Source organism: Accipiter gentilis, chromosome 14 (assembly GCF_929443795.1).
Source record: "Accipiter gentilis chromosome 14, bAccGen1.1, whole genome shotgun sequence".
NCBI lineage: Eukaryota > Metazoa > Chordata > Aves > Accipitriformes > Accipitridae > Astur > Astur gentilis.
In genome coordinates this window covers 18,150,141-18,171,040 of record NC_064893.1, presented here as the reverse complement: position 1 = coordinate 18,171,040, position 20,900 = coordinate 18,150,141, and the positions used below count along the sequence as shown (strand labels likewise).

At 42.4% G+C, this 20,900-nt stretch overlaps 1 protein-coding gene across 1 annotated transcript; it reads right to left on the bottom strand.

Moving 5' to 3' along the window:
* Positions 1-7,339: 7,339 nt before the first annotated feature.
* EIF2S2 (eukaryotic translation initiation factor 2 subunit beta) lies at positions 7,340-20,226 on the bottom strand. Its single transcript, XM_049817590.1, has 9 exons — positions 20,071-20,226; positions 15,133-15,313; positions 14,108-14,211; positions 12,831-12,966; positions 12,410-12,510; positions 11,826-11,974; positions 10,877-10,933; positions 9,730-9,815; positions 7,340-8,991 (listed from the first exon to the last, which is right to left on the bottom strand). Exons 1-9 carry the CDS (start codon positions 20,083-20,085, stop codon positions 8,816-8,818), a joined length of 1,005 nt encoding a protein of 334 aa, XP_049673547.1. The 5' UTR covers positions 20,086-20,226; the 3' UTR covers positions 7,340-8,815.
* Between the last annotated feature and the right edge of the window lie 674 nt (positions 20,227-20,900).

Here is a 20,900-nt window from a genome sequence, read left to right as displayed (position 1 = left end):
TTTGCTCTCAGTCTATTACAACACAGCTTAGCTTTAAATCTTACCAGACACAGCTGTTCACACCTGCACTTGTCTGGTGCTGGGGGAAAGAGAAACCGGCTTGAACCCAAAACCCGTGGACGGGCCCCTCTCCTCGCAGAGCACAAACCCCGAGGACGTGGGGAGGGGAGGCACCTCTCCAGGGGTCACACCCGCCGTGGCCGTGGGAAATTCAGGCTGGGCAGCATTTCTTCTTCCCAGGAGGCAAGCGGAGAGCACAGGGGCAGGTCAACAACAGCTGAATCTCTGGGGCCCACAAGTGGCTGGTCTTTCATCTGATGTTTCTCCTGTTCTTGTTCTCCTCTCCCCAAAACAAGCAGTTGATTGAGCAATGCACCCTTGCTCCAGCCTCACTGTTACCTGTCGCATACCTGCACATGTGACAGAGCTTTCCCAAGACGGCCATCATAAAAATTTCTCTTCCTTCCTTGCAACACCAGGAGCATTCCCCAGGTTGTGGAGCTCAGCCCTGGTCAGCACAGTGCTGCAGGCAGGAGCACTGGGTTCAGAGCGGCGCTGCCTTCACAGGGACCGAGACACTGGTAGGAAAGTGGCCCAAAACATGGCCGAGATGAACAATGCTGACACCGCCAAGCCAACATTAGAAGTCAAATGCTTCAGAACTGTAGTAGCAAGAATAAGGACAAAAGGCACATTTGGCTTCTCTAATTCACTCCAGGTCCAGCCTTCAAAAATCAAGTGCTGTTTTTGCAACTCCTCCTCACTGCTTTCAACTCATGCCTTAATGGATCTGAATTATTCCCCCCCCCCCCCCCCCCCAGCAGGAAAAGCATTTCCCCAGCAGCAGTACATATGAAACCTGCACTGAATTTGGGAGCGAGGCACTGAAACTGGCTGGAAACAACACAGAAGCAGCTGGCCAGGGTAAAAACCATAGCACTCACCTGCAGGAGGTATGTTTCATGTGTTGTGGGTTTAAGACTATTTCTGTCTCTCATACCACTTTACTATAATGAACAAAAAAATCTGGGTTTATTGCCACTGTTTCAGTTAATTATAAATATATATGTTGAAAATAGTTGGTATGATGCTGTCTTTCTACAATATCACAGTAGACACCATTTCCCACATTATAATTTTTGTTGTGTGATCATTTTCCAATCCAAGACAGACCTCTGCTCTTTTCTTACCAAATAAAAAATAATTGTTGGCAAACAAGCAGCAAGGCTCCCTGCCTTTCCAGTCACCAAGCCCGGATGTGTGGGAGAGTCCTGCATCCTCCCAAAATGCAGCCAGGAACTATCCTAATCAGACGGGATTCGCATTTAGATATCCAACTTACACCTTTGCTATCCATCACCACTGGTGTGTATGGAGAACGTCTGCCTTGGAAAATTGCTAAACACATAGCGGGGACCAACTCAAAGAGTCTGCTGAACTTGAGCCAGTAAAGAAACTGTAAGAACATGACTGCACAGAGGATATACAAAGAGCAACCCAACTTAGAGATGGAAAAACCCTACTCATACCCTGATTCTTATGTGGTGATGTAAAACATATAGACAGCACCAGTGAGAAAAGAGTACATATAGTCTAATCCCTTCTGTACTTCAGAAAACAAGTACTGGCCATAGCGATGGCTTGGCAGAGCACTCGATGGGAACGCAGAGGGACAGGCTGCTGCTGTGGGCTGTATTAGTTCCTACCTCTGTCTCATTCCCATCAGCTCTGCTCCCCACAGCACTCCCCTCTTCCCTTCCTCTGGTTTCTTGCCTCCTTTTAAGCATCATTTCAACCCACGAGGCTGTGGATATACAAGACCCACTGTGAATATCATACTCTTCTGGAAAATATTCAGTGTGTAACAGGCAAAGTGTGGTGCACTGGGCATTAAAGTCCAAACTAGAAAGGTAATTCTGGTATACACAATCGCCTTTTTAACAGCAGATCTCTCAAACAACAGTATTTCAAGATAGCAGAAATACTAACCCAGAACCAGTGCCTCTGCACACACACAAATCGATACCTTTCTGATTGCATTTCATAATTTTTTCTCTATGGCATTTCCATACTTGCCCAATCCTTGCCTTTTGTTATGTCTATGCATTAAGTTTAGTCTTATTTTTTTCATTACCTACATATTTCCTTTCTATCTTGAAGAACCCTTCAACCTTTGCAGCAAAACCGCTCTCTGCTGCACAGGGACGACAGCAGCTCCAACTCTGGTAAAATGGCAGCAGTGGGCCCGCCATGATGGCAGCGGGAGCTGCAAGATGCCAGACCCGGGGGACTGCAGCTGCAGAAGGGAGGTTAGCCCAGGCAGGAGGGGCTCAGAGCCTCAATGGTGCAAACACTCCCCGTGTTTTCTTGGAGTTTCCTTCCGCCGGGTGATCCTGAGCCATCCAGGGAGAAGAGGACAGGTCTGGCAACACAGCTGGGACATACAATCCTGATCTTCACACTGTGCTCCAGCTTGGCCCCCTCCTTACTGCTCGGAAGATCCCTTTCATATGCACACATGCCAAAGCTTCCCATCTCCAGGAGGTGCAGATGGGGCTCCAGCCCCAGCACGCTCCTCATTCTTCAAGCCCAAGTATGTTCTTGGTCCGGGGCAGGATTTAATGGCCACCTCCTTCATCCAAAACAAAGTGTAGAGGGGAACAACGTACTTCAGGACGCAGCTCAAATGAATGTGAGAACGGAGTAGGTCTGGAATTAAAAACAAACTGTCATGCGCAAAAAAAATTCAAGACCACACAGCTAGCCCCAAGCAGCCTCTCACTAACAGGGAAACCTCAATGGCAACCATGGCCTCAAACCTAAATAACCACTTCAAGGGAACACAAGAGATCTCTGCACAGCTCCTTCAGAAGAAAAAAAAAAGAAAAATATGCAAACCTCCCTGCTGGCTGGGACTCATAGGAGACCATCCCATTGTTTGAGGGTGTCAGAAAGTGTGGAAACAATGCAGCAAACAAAGACGTTTTAAGCTTCATTTCAGATGAGCTCACATTTCCCAGAACTTATTTTTTCATGTTCATGGTGGAAAAAAGGCTATGTTGGCACTGAACAAAAACATAGCACAAGGCCTGCAGCAGGCTCTAAGGACCATGAGCAGTATAGAAAGACATTTCAGTCCACAAAACTAAAAAGAACTGAATTATTTTTTTTTACTTGCCTTTTGTGCCTTGTTTTCAAAATGAATCACATCTAGCTTTTCTCCCTGTAACGAAGGCAACAGAACTCCCCTTTCTTTTCCTTTTTTAATTAAAATTAATGTTATCAGAAAAGGACTGCAAGACCACATTAAAAGTGCCAAGATCCAGCCATGTCATCTAACACTGGTGACAATTAGGGTATGAGCATGTTTTGCCATCAGTCACACAGTCCTGCTCCACCCCAAGTGCAATGTTTCCACATGGAAGAAAGACACACGTTAAACCTATGGGATAATTACCCAAAGCAAGGCTGGGGGAAGAAACAAAGGTTTTAAAACTAATTTGCTTTAATACAGAATGTAGAATTAAGGAAGCTGCTTCTGTGTTAGAAAACCCAAAGTCTCTGTGAGCCCAGAGACCCACTATGGAAGATGCAATGGGCTGAAGAGGGAAGTACCACACATTGCTGCTGGGTATTTGGCAGAAAAATGAGTAATAACATGGATGTAAAATTTTGACTGTTTTATTTCAGAAATATGCAGTTGTTTGCAATATACAAACAGAAAAAAAGATGAACAGCAAGCTTACACAGCGAGGAATGAGCCTAGCATTACAGTCAGAAGCAGAAAGGAAGTGAGAAAGAATTTTTCTTCCTGCAAGGAAAAGCCCATTCCTCATGTCTATCAAGCAGCAATGTGTTTCCAGGGCCAGCTTACACTTCTACTTCTGCATAAAGAACTATGGTTGCTTCCTTGGACTTGTGACAGAGACTAACAGCACAGGTTCAGCCATATCCTTATATACAGAATACATAAGAATGTGTAGTGTATATATGTATATGGTACCTATGTGAATATGTATGTATATCTTATCTATATTCATCTATGGTGAAACATCTACAGTGAAGACACAATCTCCCTAGGCTCTTTCTAAAAACTAAGAGACTGGCTGAATTGCCTCTGGAGGTGCTTCCCTGTCTTTGTTATTGACTGTAGAAAGAGCTGAAAAAACTGAATTTCTTAGCCAAGGGACTGGAGCCAGGTGAGGTCCTTTCAAGCCAAAGGCTTTTACAGGAGAGATAGCATATGTTAAAGATCAGCAAGAGCCCTTGAGCCTGTTTCTCTGTAGGATTCCACAGTTTCCGAGTAACATCTTCCTCAAACGCCTTTTTCCTCCTCCTGTCACAAGATCATTTAAGCAACCGATCAGGATCAGAGCAACCTTTTTTCTCCATCAGCTCTCTGCATTCGAAAACATACTAGGAAAAGGACATGTGGAGTTGTGCTCCCTTCTCTGCCATAGGATTTTACTGTTGATCCAAAATCCTTTTAGCTATTAGCCCAAATTAGAGCCCTTTTAGAAGAGTTTTCCCCAGGTTGACAGACACCTGGGTCCAGAGCAAGCTGTGACTTAGGTTAACTGCCAATTAATAGGTTAATTCCCCTATACATGCAGAGAGCAGAATGCAAGGTAGAGCTATATAGGTCCAACCTAACCCTGGCTGATCCCCACGAACATTGTGGGAATCCAAACATCTGCAGACTTTAGCTGTCGGCCCCCTTTGCGCTGCTTGAAAAGCCTGAGAGGCTTTCATCAGGACAAGCTTGTCCTGATACCTGACCCCTATCTCTAACCGGGGTGTTTCTGGCTATTTTCCTCCAGGGACACCGAATTGCCTGTTTCCCCATCATTCGAGTACTTCACGTTTCTAGGGAAGAGGGAGCTTAGTGGCTGGAAAAACACAACAGTTAACAGGACGGCTAAGAAGCAGGATAGGTGAACCCAGACTTACCACCCAGGGTTACTGCACAGTCCATCCAGACTGATGTCCTGCCTCTGGCAGGGGCCAGAAACAGGTTGCTCAGGGAATAGCTTGCACTGGAGCAGCCAGGGTGCAAACCCACATATTGCAAGGGCAGCCATTTGTCAAGCAGAAAGCTACAGAAAATTATGTTCTGCTACTTGGGCAACATGGGACTAACCTTTACTACAGCAAAAACAATTTAAAAATAGAAAAAGCAAGCAATTATTTTGGAAGCTGGTGTGGCTTTGCAGTTTGTTTTCCATACAGGCTGAAGCTGAACTGATAATTCTTGTGCAGCTGCTGTTTTCTGTTAAACATCTGCCCTCAATTCTTTCTGAAAACTTGGCCTCTCACTTGCTTGGATACTCTTCTACCAGTCTGGTAATCTGGAATAAAACTCTGGGAAAAAAACTGAGCAGAGAGGCAGAACACATAGCTGGTGATATGTTATTTAAAAGATTAACAGATAAGTTCTAATGAATCTTAGCTGTCAGCATCACTTCATCACTCAACTTCATATTCTGATTTTCAGAGCTTTCCTGCTGTTTCTATTTCTGTACCTCTTCTAGATATCATCATACACACTTTCGCCATACAGCAGAACATCCCATGCAATTCATGACAAACCTCGTCCTGCAGCAGCAGCAGCTTTGAAAGTCACCTTTTTCTTCTCCTTGCTTACAATCTTAGGTGACCAAGTTTCCCCATCGTGCGGGCCCACAACTGACACAAACCAGGGATTTTAGGGTGTGGTGTACATGTCAGTAGGACACAACGCAGCCAGTACTAACCAGAAATCCCCCACTCTCAATGGAAACTTTTTATAAGTGCTTCTCCTTCTTTACACCATTCCTGGTTATAAAAATACTACTGCTTTGATTAAATCCTTGCTCTGGCCAGAAGAGGCAAGAACAATTTTTTTCTTTCTTTCAAGAAAAAAGTTTAATCTCACTTATTTTCATAATAGTAAACAGTTATTTCAGCAAAACAGAACTACACCACCTTGAAGGAAGCTGATCCCACTGCATCTATACTGAACCAGGGAACTAGATTGTTTTCATTTTACTGGTTGTTTTGGTGACCTGAGAAGGTCACCCAACCCTTTGAGTTCCAACCCCCTGACTACACAATGGAGAGAAAAGCATTTACCTGGCAAAAATGGGTTATAAAGAGATTATTCTTCTTACAAGGGTATCAGTAAATTTCAGGCTGACTGACAGCAACACAACTTCTTCTGTAGTTCTCCTAGGACCTCCAATCACACATCTCAAAAGACTTTCTTTTGCATGTTCTGGGCTGAAAGACGTGTTGCATCTTTACTGCTGGAAAGGAGCAGACCTGCAACAGCTTATATTACTTAGATAAGGTGTAAGAGAACTCTGGGCATAGCAGGAGCTCTGCAGAGGAGCAACCCAGCTGCATCACTGTTAGCTCCCAGGCTCCTCCCCAACCCATTCAAACCCTTATTCCATTCTGCTCTGCAGTCATTCAGCACCTAAAAAAAATCTGGCTCCCACATCACTCTGAGCACCATACAGCCAATTTTCAGCTCAGAGAAAAAAGCACGGAGAAACATAGTTCTGTCTACCTCTAAATACATGCCTACATGCAGACCCAAGGCAAACAAATCTACCACCTTATCCTGTTAAGAACTCCATCCTTAAGCTACTTGCTTACATTCAGCCTAAATACAAAACTCTGCCTTCTTGCCTCTGACCACATGAATGCACTTCAACTTAAATCAGCCTTACAAGCTGCAAGAGGCATTTATGTTCACACAACACTTGTAGACTATACTCCTTTTTGAATGTACACTGGGAAAAGGTGTTTAGAAAAAAGAAACAACAAACCAACTACTATCTGCTCCTAGAAACAGAAGACAGTTCAGTTCATACATCAGTGAGGTTTTTCCAATTAGAGTCTACAGCTCAAGATGTTTCACTCAAATATTAGTCATAAAAACCAATGCCTTCAGGATTTCATGCACAGACTCAAAACACACCTATAAAGCTCTCCTGTGAGCCAGCAGAGCTCACAGATGATGGGTTTGAACAATTTTTTATTTTTTTTATTTGATCTTTCTGGTCCAAATATACTGAAGTCAAATTTTGTATATAATGCACTAAAATACAGCAGCAGCTCAAGGCCATACTGTTGGTTTGGTTTTGTTTTGGTTTTTTTTTTAAAAGTATGTTAAAGGAATTTGACCCAGGAAAAAGCATTTAAAAATAGAAAGTATCATTGTTCTTCAGCTATTTCAGTGTGTCCCAAAAGCAAGTCACTGAAACAAAGTCAGCTAGCACTTCTCCAAAAGTTTTACTTCCAACAGGACAATGCCTATTTGCTAGAGAAAAAAAAAAAAACAAGAATACAACAATAATGTTACAAGAGGCACTGATCCTGGCTTTATTCACTTAAAGATACATCCAACATTTGTTATAGCTCACTTGAAATTCAAAACACTTTTAAGAAACCAACCATAAAACCTTGGGTTTTGCCTTACAGTGCTGTCAAGTTTTCAAATAGCAAGTAAGTGACTTCCCAGCACTGTCTGTATTAACATACATACAAAGATTAAAACTTCGTAGAAACCCTTCAGTTTCTGGTATTTAATGAATTGCATTCAGAATGACCACCATTTTCTCTGGGGAGGAGGCTACTCTGCTTACCTGCAGGGATGGATGCCCAGGGTCTTGAGCTACTATACCTTATCCTGTCCCTGTGCCATTTTGGCGATTAAATGAAAACTGCCCCCATCTTACAGAGTCCCTCAAGAGGGACTTCGCTCCCTGTTTGCATCTTTGTACTTGGCAGCTGTAACAAAATTCTACAGCACTAGAAAAACTAGTTAGGACAGCACTATGCACGTCCCATGGAGATTACTGATACTGACTGCTAGCAGAAAGAAGTGCATGTTATGATTGAGAAGCATAACGTGTTAATTTGGAACTCAAACTACTTGGCAGTATCTTCTGTAAACTCAAGATTTATATAAGACAGTGTGTTGCAGCCATCATATAATGATGTTACCTATATCCTTTTTTTTTTTTTTGCTGCATTTAGTTAGATTCTTTTTAAAGTGGTGAAGAGTGCAGGACTTAAGAAATATAAACATTTCTATATTAGAAATTGCAAAATTTAGTATTATGACTCTGAAACCTTACAGTACAATTTATCAATTCTATGTTAAGATTCAGCATCAATATGGTGTCTGAACTATCTCAAAGCTATGTTCTGCCTAATTAAGCAGTATCAACATGTCCTGATGTCACTTTCTGTGCAAAATTCATTCCCATATTAATGTGGCTATAAAAGCATGAGCAGTTCTCATGTTGGTGTATCATCCCTGTGACTTTTTGTGACTGGTTTCTCTGTTTAATGATAGCCTAACTAAAAATAAGCTTGTTATGTAAAAAGCAAAATAACCTTTATCTTAAAACTTTATTCTGGGTCTTGGACATAGTTTAGTGACATGATCTGCAGAAAAACACACCAACCATTCCCAAGAGCTGTTTAAAAAGAGGAAACTAAAGGAAAAATCCAAATCGAAGACACTCACTGTTATAGTATCTTTAATTTATCTCATGTTTTACAGAAGTCTGAATGGATTAAAAAGCACCTCCTTTCCCATCACGTTCCTTACAGTTGGTAAAATATATTCAATGAGCAAATGTATGTGAACAGCTTGAGGATCTGCATCTTGCAAGGATTTCACAGACCAATCAATCAAAAGCCAAATTTCTTGTCGTTTTTACAATCTTGTTTTAATACAATGGTAAATCCATTCCGATTGTAAACCTGTCCAGTCATATCTCCCCAGAACACTTTGCAAAATCCAGTGTTGATTAGCAAACTAGTTAGCTTTGGCACGGAGCTGTGCTCTCTTGCCTGTGACAGCCTGGAAACCAGTTTTGATGCTGGCGACGGAGCAGCGAGAGTGGCAGGTCTCACACTGCAAGAAATATAATCTGGTGTCCTTCTGTAGGATTGTGTCTGGTGACCGACACGTATGACAGGTGACATACTCCTCTGCAGAAAAGAAATTAAGTTACAGTTAGAAGATAATGCACTATCAGCAGACAAGGGACCAGCCTTTAGTTTAACAGTTGTCTTGAAAGGCTATTCAAATGCATCTACTAACTTCGAAGTGGCTTACTATGAAAACCACAGACATTGAGGCAACCTAAAAATTACCCCTAGTTCCCAGGTTAATAAAGACTAGGTTTCATATGGTACATTATGCACAGACACTGGTGTTTTAAAAATAGTAACAACCACTTAAGACTTCCCACTGGCATTTTGTAACTTCCTCTGCTGAAACAGCATTCCCAGATGTCAGCAACTCTTGTACAGAGGCAGCACTAAAGCAATATTTTTTTGTTACATATTACCTGTGAGTCCTTTAAGCAGCAGCACACAGGCTGTATTTGTTAATTAACACATACAACAGACTTCAAAATTAACAATTACTGTTATTTTCCACAGTCCTCATCAAAGCCAAGAAATGAAAAGTCAGATGAAAACAAGCAATTCTCAAATGCTCTTACTGTTTTCCTTGGTACATTTTAGTGCCAGGAGAGAGTACGACCTATATGCTTATTACACCATGGCAGAACTTGCATTATTCCATTATAAAGCTGCAGCAAAGTTGTAGCCTCTTGGCACAGAACGTCCACAGCATGCATACACATGTGGGCCATACATGGGCCACAGATCATCAAAAGGGGTCTGAGAGAAATCTGTAGTGGAAAAGGGAGTTATACTTACTGATATATCTTCTCAAGACATTTTCTATCTGTTTTTGCTGGAATCTTCCTTTGATTACAAGTTGGTTGTTACCATCTATTGAGCCACTAATTTAAAAGAAAAAGTAATTCGGTATTTGATTTGCAGAAGATGTCAAGTGTTAAAACAAGTCAGGAACAGGAAGCAAGATAATGATGCATTCTTCAAGATAAAGAGTAAGCCAGAATTACTTTGGGGGAAAAAATGCAAAATTCTAAAGACACTTGAAAACCTACAGGAAGTTTTGCCCAAGCATAACTCACTGCAGTAAAAGCAAACTCCAGCAGAGATCAGCCTCATAGTTAAGCTACCCAATCAGAAGAACTTCATGGAATTGAGAATTAACACCTGCTTATCTCACAGAAGTGACCAAGACAACTCCCTAGTAAGGTGCAATATGAGCAATAAGATCCTTTTCTAGCCATTCTGGTGTAGTAAGTTGAATGTTTTTTTCACATCATAGTTTCTAAGTTTTTGTTTAAGTCACCTGGAGCTGAGGAGATGCCAAAGCCCAATCATATGGGCATTTGTCACACACACTTTGCAATTAGATTCCTTTATTCTCTGTATCTATGTATAACAACATTGTAGTCTACAACAGAGAAATTAATAGACAACCAGAAAGTACATTACCGCAGCATGAGATCTTTAAAAAAAAAAAAAGAGACATATAAAATCAACACTGTTTTTATGCTGACAGGTGGATTTAACTGCAGCATTAGGCAGAATAACCAGCTACAGGCCCACAAGACTTGCAATTAGGCAGTCGGGCATTCTCTCTTCCCTAGCTATCATCTGCCTTAAGCTGATAAGAGCCACAGAGCCATCCTCACTAATTGTGACAAACAGCTCTGCTGTCAGAGCATCTTTAAGAAAGGCCCCAAATAGGGAATCCAAACCCTTATCCAAACTGTTCCCTGGGACTTATAGTTTGCCTCTGTACCTCTTCCCTAAGATGGTGTCTCTTCAATCACTCAGCACAGCATCTAAGTGCAGGGAAGAAAAGCCTGATGTTCAAGCACATATATACAGACCTAAACCCAAGAATTTTCTTTTTGATCAGACAACGTCAACTATGTTGCCATTGCTTCCTACATGCATAAGCACATACACAGCCCAGTAGCCTTACCTTGTACCCAATTCTGCCAACAAAAATGCCAGAAGATGTTTTGGCTGACGATGTAATCTAAAAATAGAGTAAGGATATGTTTAACCTCCCCCCTTCAGAGAAATTTGATATTTATAGAGGACTGTCAGGCTAAAACAATCTTAGATTACAAAATTTGAAAGGGGGCAGTGCAAGAGGGTCTGCACCAAAGAGCATAGGCAGACAATGACTGAGGATACAAGAAAGCTTAACAGTCCACAAACCCCCTCCCCCAACCAAATTCACAATTACAGTAACTATTGAAATAAGTTCTCTATTTGAGATTTTCCATTCTTATTCTCCCATCCCCTGAAAGAAAAGTGTTACTAGCTACCATTAAAAATTCACTTTAGTATTCACTACCCAAATCCTCAGTATGATTTCATCAGGACTGATTTCTGGCACACTTATGAAACAAATCAGATATGCATTCCCAGAAGTGCCCACAAAGAATAGAACTGCCTTCACAAGAAACAATTAAGACAGAAAGCACTGGGAAAAAAAATTACTGAACGCCATACCATTTACCAAGAGAACAGTATGTGTAACCAGCTCAAATAAGAAAGCACTTTCCCTACCACCACCCCCTGCCCAAGACTTGCAAATAAGTATCACTGGTGACCCAACTACAGACTTTATAGAAGCCAGTAAACTCACAAAATCAATAGGTTTAGTTTCAGTCCTTGAGGCCCATGCAGCAAGCCTACAATTTTCATAATTTAAATATAAAATAAGAAATTACCTCAAATCATCTTCATAAATACCTTCTTACAGAGAGAGGTAGAGGAAATGAACAGTATGATTGAAATAGCTTTCAGTTTACTTCTGGTTTGCCGCAGTCTTTTGCCAGAAAACACGCATTCAACACAGCCAACAGCACAGAAAAGTACATTCATCCGCTATTCCTGGGAAATCTTAAGAGGAAACTTACAATTTGCAGATATCTGTAAAGTTGACAAAAGATGTTTTCTTGGTCCCTACTCGTACAACCTGCGGAGGCTTCATGACAAATTTTCGTTTTTCTCCAGCTACCATATCTGGATTTTTTTCCCGCATGATGTTAAATACTCTATTAAGCAACTGCAAAAACAGGGATTCACATCAATATGAATATCTTGCATTTCTCAAATAAAGTACCTCATTTCTAAAAAAACTTGAAACAGCATTCACAATGAATATTAGACCATCTTTGCCCATTAGGATTTCCCCATATGCTTTTGAACACACACTTAAAAAAAGTTCTGATAAATGCAAAATAAAAAAGCTGTTTCCCCAAGGGTTTACTTCATAATCTACAATACCTCAGTCTATTTGCAGAGGTATTTTAACTATCACTAATATTACCCTATATGAAAGTTAACTGTGATAAAAGATATGCTTTCTGTTATTTTTCTGTTCACAAGCTTCTAACTACAAGTCCTTTAATTTTAAGTTAGAAATAGGACATATGAGCATAAGGCCCTATTCTGCTGATGTACCTCAACATGGAAAAAATTTAAGTCTTTTGAACATTACCTCATCATATGTGTAGTCCCTTTCCGAGCCTGCCCACGCAGGTCCTGACTGAAGGCTAAAAGAAATTCCATCATCTTTTTTGCTATCTTCATCTTCAAAAGCTGTAAAGAAAGTTATTTGGGATTCATTAAGAACAGAAATATTCTTTAACTTCATGCTTACACCATTTCTAAAAAGGTGCATCAAAGAAGATTCCACTAAAATGTGAACACAAGTCTTCTCTTTGCCTGCCTACAAGGTACAGCAGCACTTGCAGCAAATTTATAGTGCTTTTAGAGAACATTTTTCTGATAAACAATGTAGTGGTAAAGGTAACAAAAGGAATTTTGAAACAAAAAAGGCACTTGAACAGAACTTATTCACCTACAACATGGGCTACATTTCACTTTCAACATCTCATTGAGCTAGCTTATGCTTTTACCTTCATCCTTCTCCATTATCTCATCCTCATCTGGAAACTTCACATTCTTCTTTTTCTTCTTTTTATTGCCCAGCATGATATCAAGGTCATCTTCAGGTTCTACTGCCTCTGGCACATCTCCCTCAATTTTCAAGTCCTGCAAAGAAATAATAAGACCATAGTTTACAGTATTAAACACAAATCCCCACTGTACAGAATTAGAAATAGTAGCACACTATACTAGATGAATACTAGTAATATCCACCACAACGCTGAAATGTAACAGATAAGAATGGAACTAAAGTATGTTGAAGAGAGCGCTGCACTACTGTCATTAAGTAGGGCTAGATTTTTATATGCCAAGCTCAGATACAATGATGTACATGCATCTAACAGTGAGTGCAGTCTTGTATGAAAACTTAGTTTATACTATTTCCTTTGGAATAGTTAATTTCCTACTAGGTAATCAATGCAGGCAAAAATCTTCTGGTCTAATTTCTGGCTGGTCAAGAACAAGGTCACGCTACACTTACCTAAAGGCATCAGCCATTTTAGGGCATAAGGGAACAAAGCACCCTACATGCCAGACAATTAGGTAAGGCAAAATTGTGCTACCTGCAGCCAGCCCAATTTGTTATAACAATTCTGCACGTGTAGAGCAAGCATTTTGCCTGTCTGTGGCAGATCAGAGGGACATTTTCTTCCCCAAAAGGCAGAATCTAAAGAAGAGGTTTACACATAACGTAACATTTCTCTGTCCTCTCGCTCTTTGGGCTTGCCAGTTACACTGACACGTGATACAAAAACACGACTCGGAATAAAACTTGAGAAGAGTAAAAAGATCTCGTACACCTTCTGGAACACAGAACAGTAGCCAATCATTTCTAAAGAAGACACCAGAGTAAAAACAGATTTCTTAGCAGATATATACCCTTTATTTGAAGGGCTGGCCTTTCGAGGACTATTCTGTGCATGGCTTCTGACATCCATTTACTTCTCTTACCCAAAAAGACAATTAACCTTGATGCTAGCCAACCCTTACTCAGATTGCAGAATTACTTGCTCATTGTGCAGATCAGTGCAGTTATATTTTTTTTTACTTTGGGGCAAAAAGCCCTGCAGGAGCAACATGTTCAGCAGAACTATATATGAAAGATACAGTGAAACTTAAGTTTCATTATTAACTGCACTAAGACACAATGACAGACTCAAAACAACTCCTGCACTGCCAATCCCCAGAAAGGGAAAGCAAGAAAGTTTTCAGCCATAGACAAGATGGCCTAATTATGTAAACAAACCTTTACACCTTCTTCTGCTTCATCTATATCAAATATCTTTTTTGTTTTTTTCTTCTTTTTCTTTTGATTGAAGAAGTTTAAATCATCCAGGTCATCTGTTGCATCTAAAAAACAAAGGATTGGCAAAAGAAGTATAACAACTGTAGAAACAGTTTAGACATTAAGGTTTCTGATTTACATCCAAATCTTCAAAACATTACAGCAAGACATAAGCAATGATCTGTAGCCCCTATAGACATCCTTCAGGTTTTAAAGAGGTCATTCCCCTCTACCCCTAAATACGTCAGGACTATTCTACAGTTTCTGCATCTTCTAACTGCATTTACTTATTTAAGTGCTTAACTCTTTCTGCTTTACGAGATAAATTAGCCACTTCTGTCATTATAGTGGAGATGCTTGAAAAAAATTAACAGAAAATTGTAGGAGGAATGTATCATTTCTTTGGTCTACTGCAGGAGCCAATTTTATCAACAAACTGGATTTAAGTTAACAGCATTCCCCAAATCAGGTCATCTTGAAATGACACTGGCCTCAATTTAAAAAGCAAGGTTATATACACAATCACAAGCTTATTTCCTGAAAGATTCCAAAGAACACTCTAGTTATCACATTCACAGTTGTCAGAAAACTAGAAAGCCTTTTAACCATATTTCTATTGTCACCCTATTGCTTAAATGTTCAAATGAAAAACAGCCATAATTGTGCAATTATTGCAACAACTGCATGTGGAAGACACAGAACTTCATGCTAACTGTTTTAAGGATTCTCTTTTCATTGTCTCACACAAAAGACTCTGAGTCTGGAAAGTGGAATTTACATAAGCCACTGGTAACTTGCTGGATGTCTGTGAACATGATTTCAAGCAGGAGAGAAATATGCCCTCCAAACAAGCAGCAGAGTATTACAAACCTCTAAACAAACCTGGGCCCCAGCATTACACACTGTGATGCCAAATTCTTGGGGCTTGTAGTCTCAAAATACAGAAGGACTACCTTTGAGAGTTTATCTACATGGATTCATTTTACCTTTCTTCCTGCTGTCTTCTTCATCTGCTTCAACATCTTTGTCTTCTGTTGGCTCTGGTTCAACTTCTTTTGTTTCTGATTGCTGAGTCTCTTCCGCTTGTGTATCCCCTCCTTCCTCATCCAGCATAAAGGGCTTCTTCTTTTTCTTCTTCTTCTTGCTCATAGTGGGATCGAAAATCATCTGTAAGAGTCAAGAGTTCCTTAGCAGCACAATAATCACCTACCATTTAATATTTATAACACCTTTAAGTTTCTCTCAACATTCCTTCAGTTAAGCAAGCTGTTCCTTGCCTTCAGTCTCAACTAGGGATTTTTTCTAGATCTGTAACAATGTAATACAAGTTAACTGACTCAAACCAGCAATTACATAGGCTTCTTTAAAAACACCACAGATCTTGACCCAAGGCATAACTGATGTGACCAATTTCAAGAGAAGAAACAGAGATTAGAACACTGCTTGACAGTTTAGAGCTTCTGCTACTTTTCCTTTGAGAGTCCAAGTTTCCTGCCATCTATGTATTAGTTCAGCTGAAAATATATCAAAGCTATGAATCTTTGACAGACTAGCTACCAGCTACTTCTCCATTTTATTATCGTAACAGACTCAAGTTTTAAGTAAGACTATGCGAAGCAATCACTCACCCGCTCAGCATCAGAAAAAAGTTTAAGCACACCTATACCACAGAGCCTGATTACATGTCAGTTATACTTTGTACCTCCATTTGTGAGACACATTAATTTCCAAATTTATTAAAAAGCAAGATTTACAAACAGTCTCTTGACAAGAATGCTCTGGACTAGGGAGAAACCTAGAAGGGGCCAGTGATACAGCAAGACCTGTATCAGCTCTCAACACTATGAAGTAGCAACGGTCTCATCCTTTCCCACCCTGCACAGTGGGAAACCGAACCTCAGAGACCAAGTGATTAAAAGCTGTTAATGAGTTCTTTAGCTAGCGAATAAGCTTAATTCACCTAGTCTGACTGTGAAGAAGTTAATAACTCCAAGACTCATTTTTAACCTATTCATCATCTGCAGACCTGAGATATTTAACACACAAGCTCTTCAGTTTTCCAACACAAGAATGCTTCTTACATTTTTCACTTAAGATTCAAGTTTGACATCACAGCTGTTGGTCAGTTTTGTTACATATTTTCACGTCACAGTATATATTTAATATATCAAACAAATTTTAGACACTTAATGAGACTCTTTCTGCTGTTTTTCTTATGTAGCAATTGAAGAATGTCCTCAGACAGGTAAAATTCTGCATCATTAATACCCCCACTCATGAAAATACCACCACCACTTCATCAAAGGAGCAGTTCTCCAACTTCTGGTTTTGATATACCCTGCAAGTTTGGCAGTTTCCCTCCCCACAGGAGGCGGTCTTTTCTTCGCACTTCTTATTCTCCTACGCATGATATTCTTGTGATATTCTTCCAATTTTCTGGAACTTACATGTTTCATAAAGGCTCTATTGAAAGGCAGTAAACTGCACGTATGGGTGTTTCAAGCACAGCTTCACAAGTGTCCACATATATGGGACACTGAAGCCTGAGGCTTTCAAACTGCTGAAGCCTGTCTTTGGTTGACACACACTGCGCTAGAACAATTTTTAAAAAGTTCTGTCAGAGGGCTTCCCTCCAATGCTTAGACACACGTATGAATCATGCTCTTGTAACGCACAGTAATCAAAGAATATGCACAACCGGTTACACTGTCTGCTGGCTTCCTCTTGTAAACTCCACAGTCTGCTGAAACAGAAGGAAAGCTGCCTGCATCAGCAAGAGTCCGCAGCTTCGGGAACATGAACATGAACACCATTTTCAAGATCAGGATTAATTTCAATGAAGAAGCTTTGCAATAGTCTTCAGAGTTATATAAAACTCCGTATCTTCTCACACGATTAAGCAAACATAAGATTATGCTTAGATCAGGTGTAATAATTTCTAAGAAGAAACCAGCCTACACACCCAAATCACTCTTCTCATTGCAAAGAAAAAGACATCCTTCATCCTGAACCACCACAAAGTATGTCTTGAGTCTACAAGAGACAGAACGTGCCCTCAGTAGTACCACGCTAAACCGAAGTTAACACACAAGGACAACTTCTGGACGCAGGAGATAGTTTTAAAGCTGAAAAAACAACGTAGCTGGCCTTCAACAGAGCACTGCTCTGAAGGTCTGCTCCATCCAGTTAGGTCAAGCCAGGCTTCTGCAAACCTAAGTCCTAGGCATAACATGCTAACTGCTCTCGGGTAACTAATACAAGAGTTCCACAACCTGAGAAGGAGGTCTATGCCTGAAATTCTTTGTTCATCCAGGGCTTCAACAAAAACTAAGCAGGAGTCACAGGTCACCCATGCTTTAATAAATCATGACATAAACTAACTGGCCCGATAACCAGGCTATTCTGTGTTTTGCCTTTCTGAGCTAGACATTTCAGAAATTTCTTCAATCCTTTTCTCTATTCAGTATGTTTGATTAGTCAAGGCATTGACACCATTTAAGCACTGAAAAACTCTACGAAGTTGCAGGCCCTCTACTGAAGGGACTGTAGCCCTCAGCCCAAATACACCAATCCCTTTGCTCTTCCTGTGTAGAAATGGTTATAAATTTCTACCCTGTTTCTGCTCTCAGAGCCAAATTCCCATATGGAGTTTTCTCTTCCATAGACCACACAGTTCTTTCTCACATCCAGCTCCATATATCTACTCCTTATTTCAAATGCCTACACAGTCAAAATCCCAACTTACAGAAAATAAGCAAGTAGAAGAACATAGGCAAAAAAAAAGAAAAGAATCAAGAATCAAAGCTTCATAGTCCAAATGCAACTCTTAAGACAGTAGCCAACATGACTCTAAACTGCTGCAAGAGTGGCAAATGCTGGGGATTCTAACAGAGGTCACAAATAAATCCTACTTCATTAGTCTGAATAAACACAGGCATGTCTACAAAGCACACAGTCACTCTGCACTGATAAAAGTTAGTTCAGGTATCCTTACACTACACTGAGCTGATGTCTACAATGGACTACAAAATTAAGACCAATCTACACCTAAACCCTCTGGCTGCTCAAAACACAGCATTCTCTAATACCATTTCCTGTATCTTCATAAAACTACAGGGCGAGAAGAACTTTTAGATACCCAATAGGGTTATATATGTAGTAGGATTTTTAACAAAGCAAACAGATGTTAATGGACTGCTTCCCCTTGCAAATAAGGCCTGAGTTGCCTCTGCTGTGCCACACTTTTGGGCTGCACTCAGACAGTAGATGTTTCCACCAGGGAGTTTCATTTTCTGTACAGCTCTGAAAATTTTAAGCTACAATCCAATGCAACAAAACAAAGTTTCGTAACATCTATACCAGTTTAAGGTCCGAATCTGTCTTTGTGCATCTTCGCCCTCCTCAACTTTATAGGATCATTGGCTTTAAAAAGCGTCACCAACTTAACATCAATAATAACAAACTATCTAGCTCATAACAACCAGGTATACAGAAGTTCTGGAAGGTATGTGTGCTCACTCACTCTCACACATACACTAGGCAGAAGATCTAACAGTGACAGTTCAACTGTGATATCTGCTACCATTTTTATTCTGTCAGTCTGCCACGTAAAGCAATCCAGAGATGTAACTTTACTACACTAGATATTCCTGATATCATCTCACTGTCAGAACAAACGCAAGAAAAATATTTTTACTGATGCTTAAGCTAAATGCAAACCAGGAAACTCCAGATAAACTGCTCTATGGTCCTATGACCTGAGACAGAAAGCATATGATGCAAGGATTCCTGGGTGCTAATTTCTAGAACCAGAATACAACCAAGACATTAGAACTGCACTTCCAGGGAGATAATTAGGCATAAAAATGCAGTACATTCATTCTAGATGTTAAAGTAGCTGAATAAGTCAGTCTCAGCTACCATTAAAATACTTCGTAATTACACTAGTTTTCCTTTATTACGTAGGACAAATTATGACGTGCTTATCTCCAAGGCTAGAGTGATCACTTCGCTGAGAACAAAACAAGCTACACGGGTATTTTAAACAACACCAGAAAGGAGATGCAAGACCAAAAGCAGCCATCTCCTGGATTCAGCCAGTGCAGCTTCTCACAGGCTATACAGTCACCCATCAGGGTGCTTAAAACCTCATACATGTAAAGCTTTCCTTTGCCCTGTGAGAGCAACTGCAATGAGGCTAGTAACACATGGCGTCTACAAGACCCGAAAAATTCTGAGAGGCTGATGTATCTACTTCCCTGAAAGTATGCCTAAGCAAACACCATCGGATCCAAAAATCCCAAAGTTATCATTTGTTGAAATGTAGCTGTTTAGCTCTCCGGGTTAAAAGACAGCGTCCTAAAGCTCCAGAAAGCGAGCGCGCTAAGTAAGACAACTAAACGCTACCTATCGCTAGAAGCGAACAAAACGCGACGGAGAAAGGGTGGCGGGGACAATCTGCCTTCCTCCCCGGCCCTCCCTCTGCCAGAGGCGGGCGCCGGCAGAACGCGGGGAGCTCCGGGCGAGTTTCAGGCCTTCCCACGACACGCGGAGTCAGACCACAGTCGCGGGGCAGGCGGGACCCCGCAGTGCGCACAGACCGGGAAGGCTCCCGGGGCAGGCGCCAGCGCCCGACCCGGCCCGGCCCGGCCCAGCCTCCGCCCACCGCACCGAGAGGCGGCCGCGGCCCCCCTCGCTCAGGGACGGCGGCCAGCAGGGCAACGGCCGGTGCCGCCCGGCTGGGCCGCGGGACCCATGCACCGCCGCCCGCCCGAGCACCGAGGCGCCGGCTCTGCCCCGGGGCGGAGGCCGCGCTCGCTGCCCGGCGCAGGCCTCGGGCCCGGTCTCCCACATGGCGGCGGCCCCGGCCGCGGCGCAGGCCTCGAGCCCGGCTCCCCCCGAGAGCGGCGGCCGCCGGGTCTCACCTCGTCGCCCGACATGGCTGCGGCCGGGCGCGGAGCGGCGCGGTGCGGGAGACGGGCGAAGCGGCGGGCGCTGAGGGACGCGGTCAGCCGTTACCCGCGACGGCCGCGCTCGCCTCTTGCATCAGCGCTCCCCTCCCCCGCAGCACCGCGCCGCCCTCCCCCGCGCCTGCGCAGCCGCCGCGCACATGCGCGCCCCGCCGCGGCGCCTCGCGGGAGTTGTCGTTTTCGAAGCTGCGCCTGCGCCGTTGGGAGGCGGGCGGGCGGCGGGAGCTGTGAGGCGGCGGGCGGGCGGCGCCGCTGGCGGGGAAGCGAGGTCCTCAGCCGGATTGTTCTCTGACGGGCGCAGCTGTCTCCGCCTCGGAGTCCCCGAGCTAACCCAGGCGGCTCCAGTTCGCACCGCTGTCCGGGCTCGTTCCCCTGCGGAAGGGCCTGTGGAGGAGTCGGGCAGCGGCCGCCGCGACCGCTGCTGCTGGGGCGGGGTGGGGAACGGCGGCAGGACCCCCACGAACTCAGGGCTGTGTGCGCTGAAGGTGTCCTTGGTGTTCGCAGGGCGCCTCTTGCCGGGGTTTATTGGGCCCAGGAAGAGTAGCATTTCTTTCCCAGGTTTTTTGCACACAAATGTGAAGGAATAGGAGGAATACATACCAGAAAATGACGGGGCTGAGGCACAGGGGAGGGAGAGAATTTGGTGGTTGCTCTGATCAAAGTAGGGGAGAAATGCAATACTGTTTTGTCTGTCATTAAAAAAAGCAGACCTTACTTCCTTCCCCAGAATCGTACACTACTTGGTGTAGGAAAGGACTTCCTGGAGAGCTCCCGGTCCAACCTGC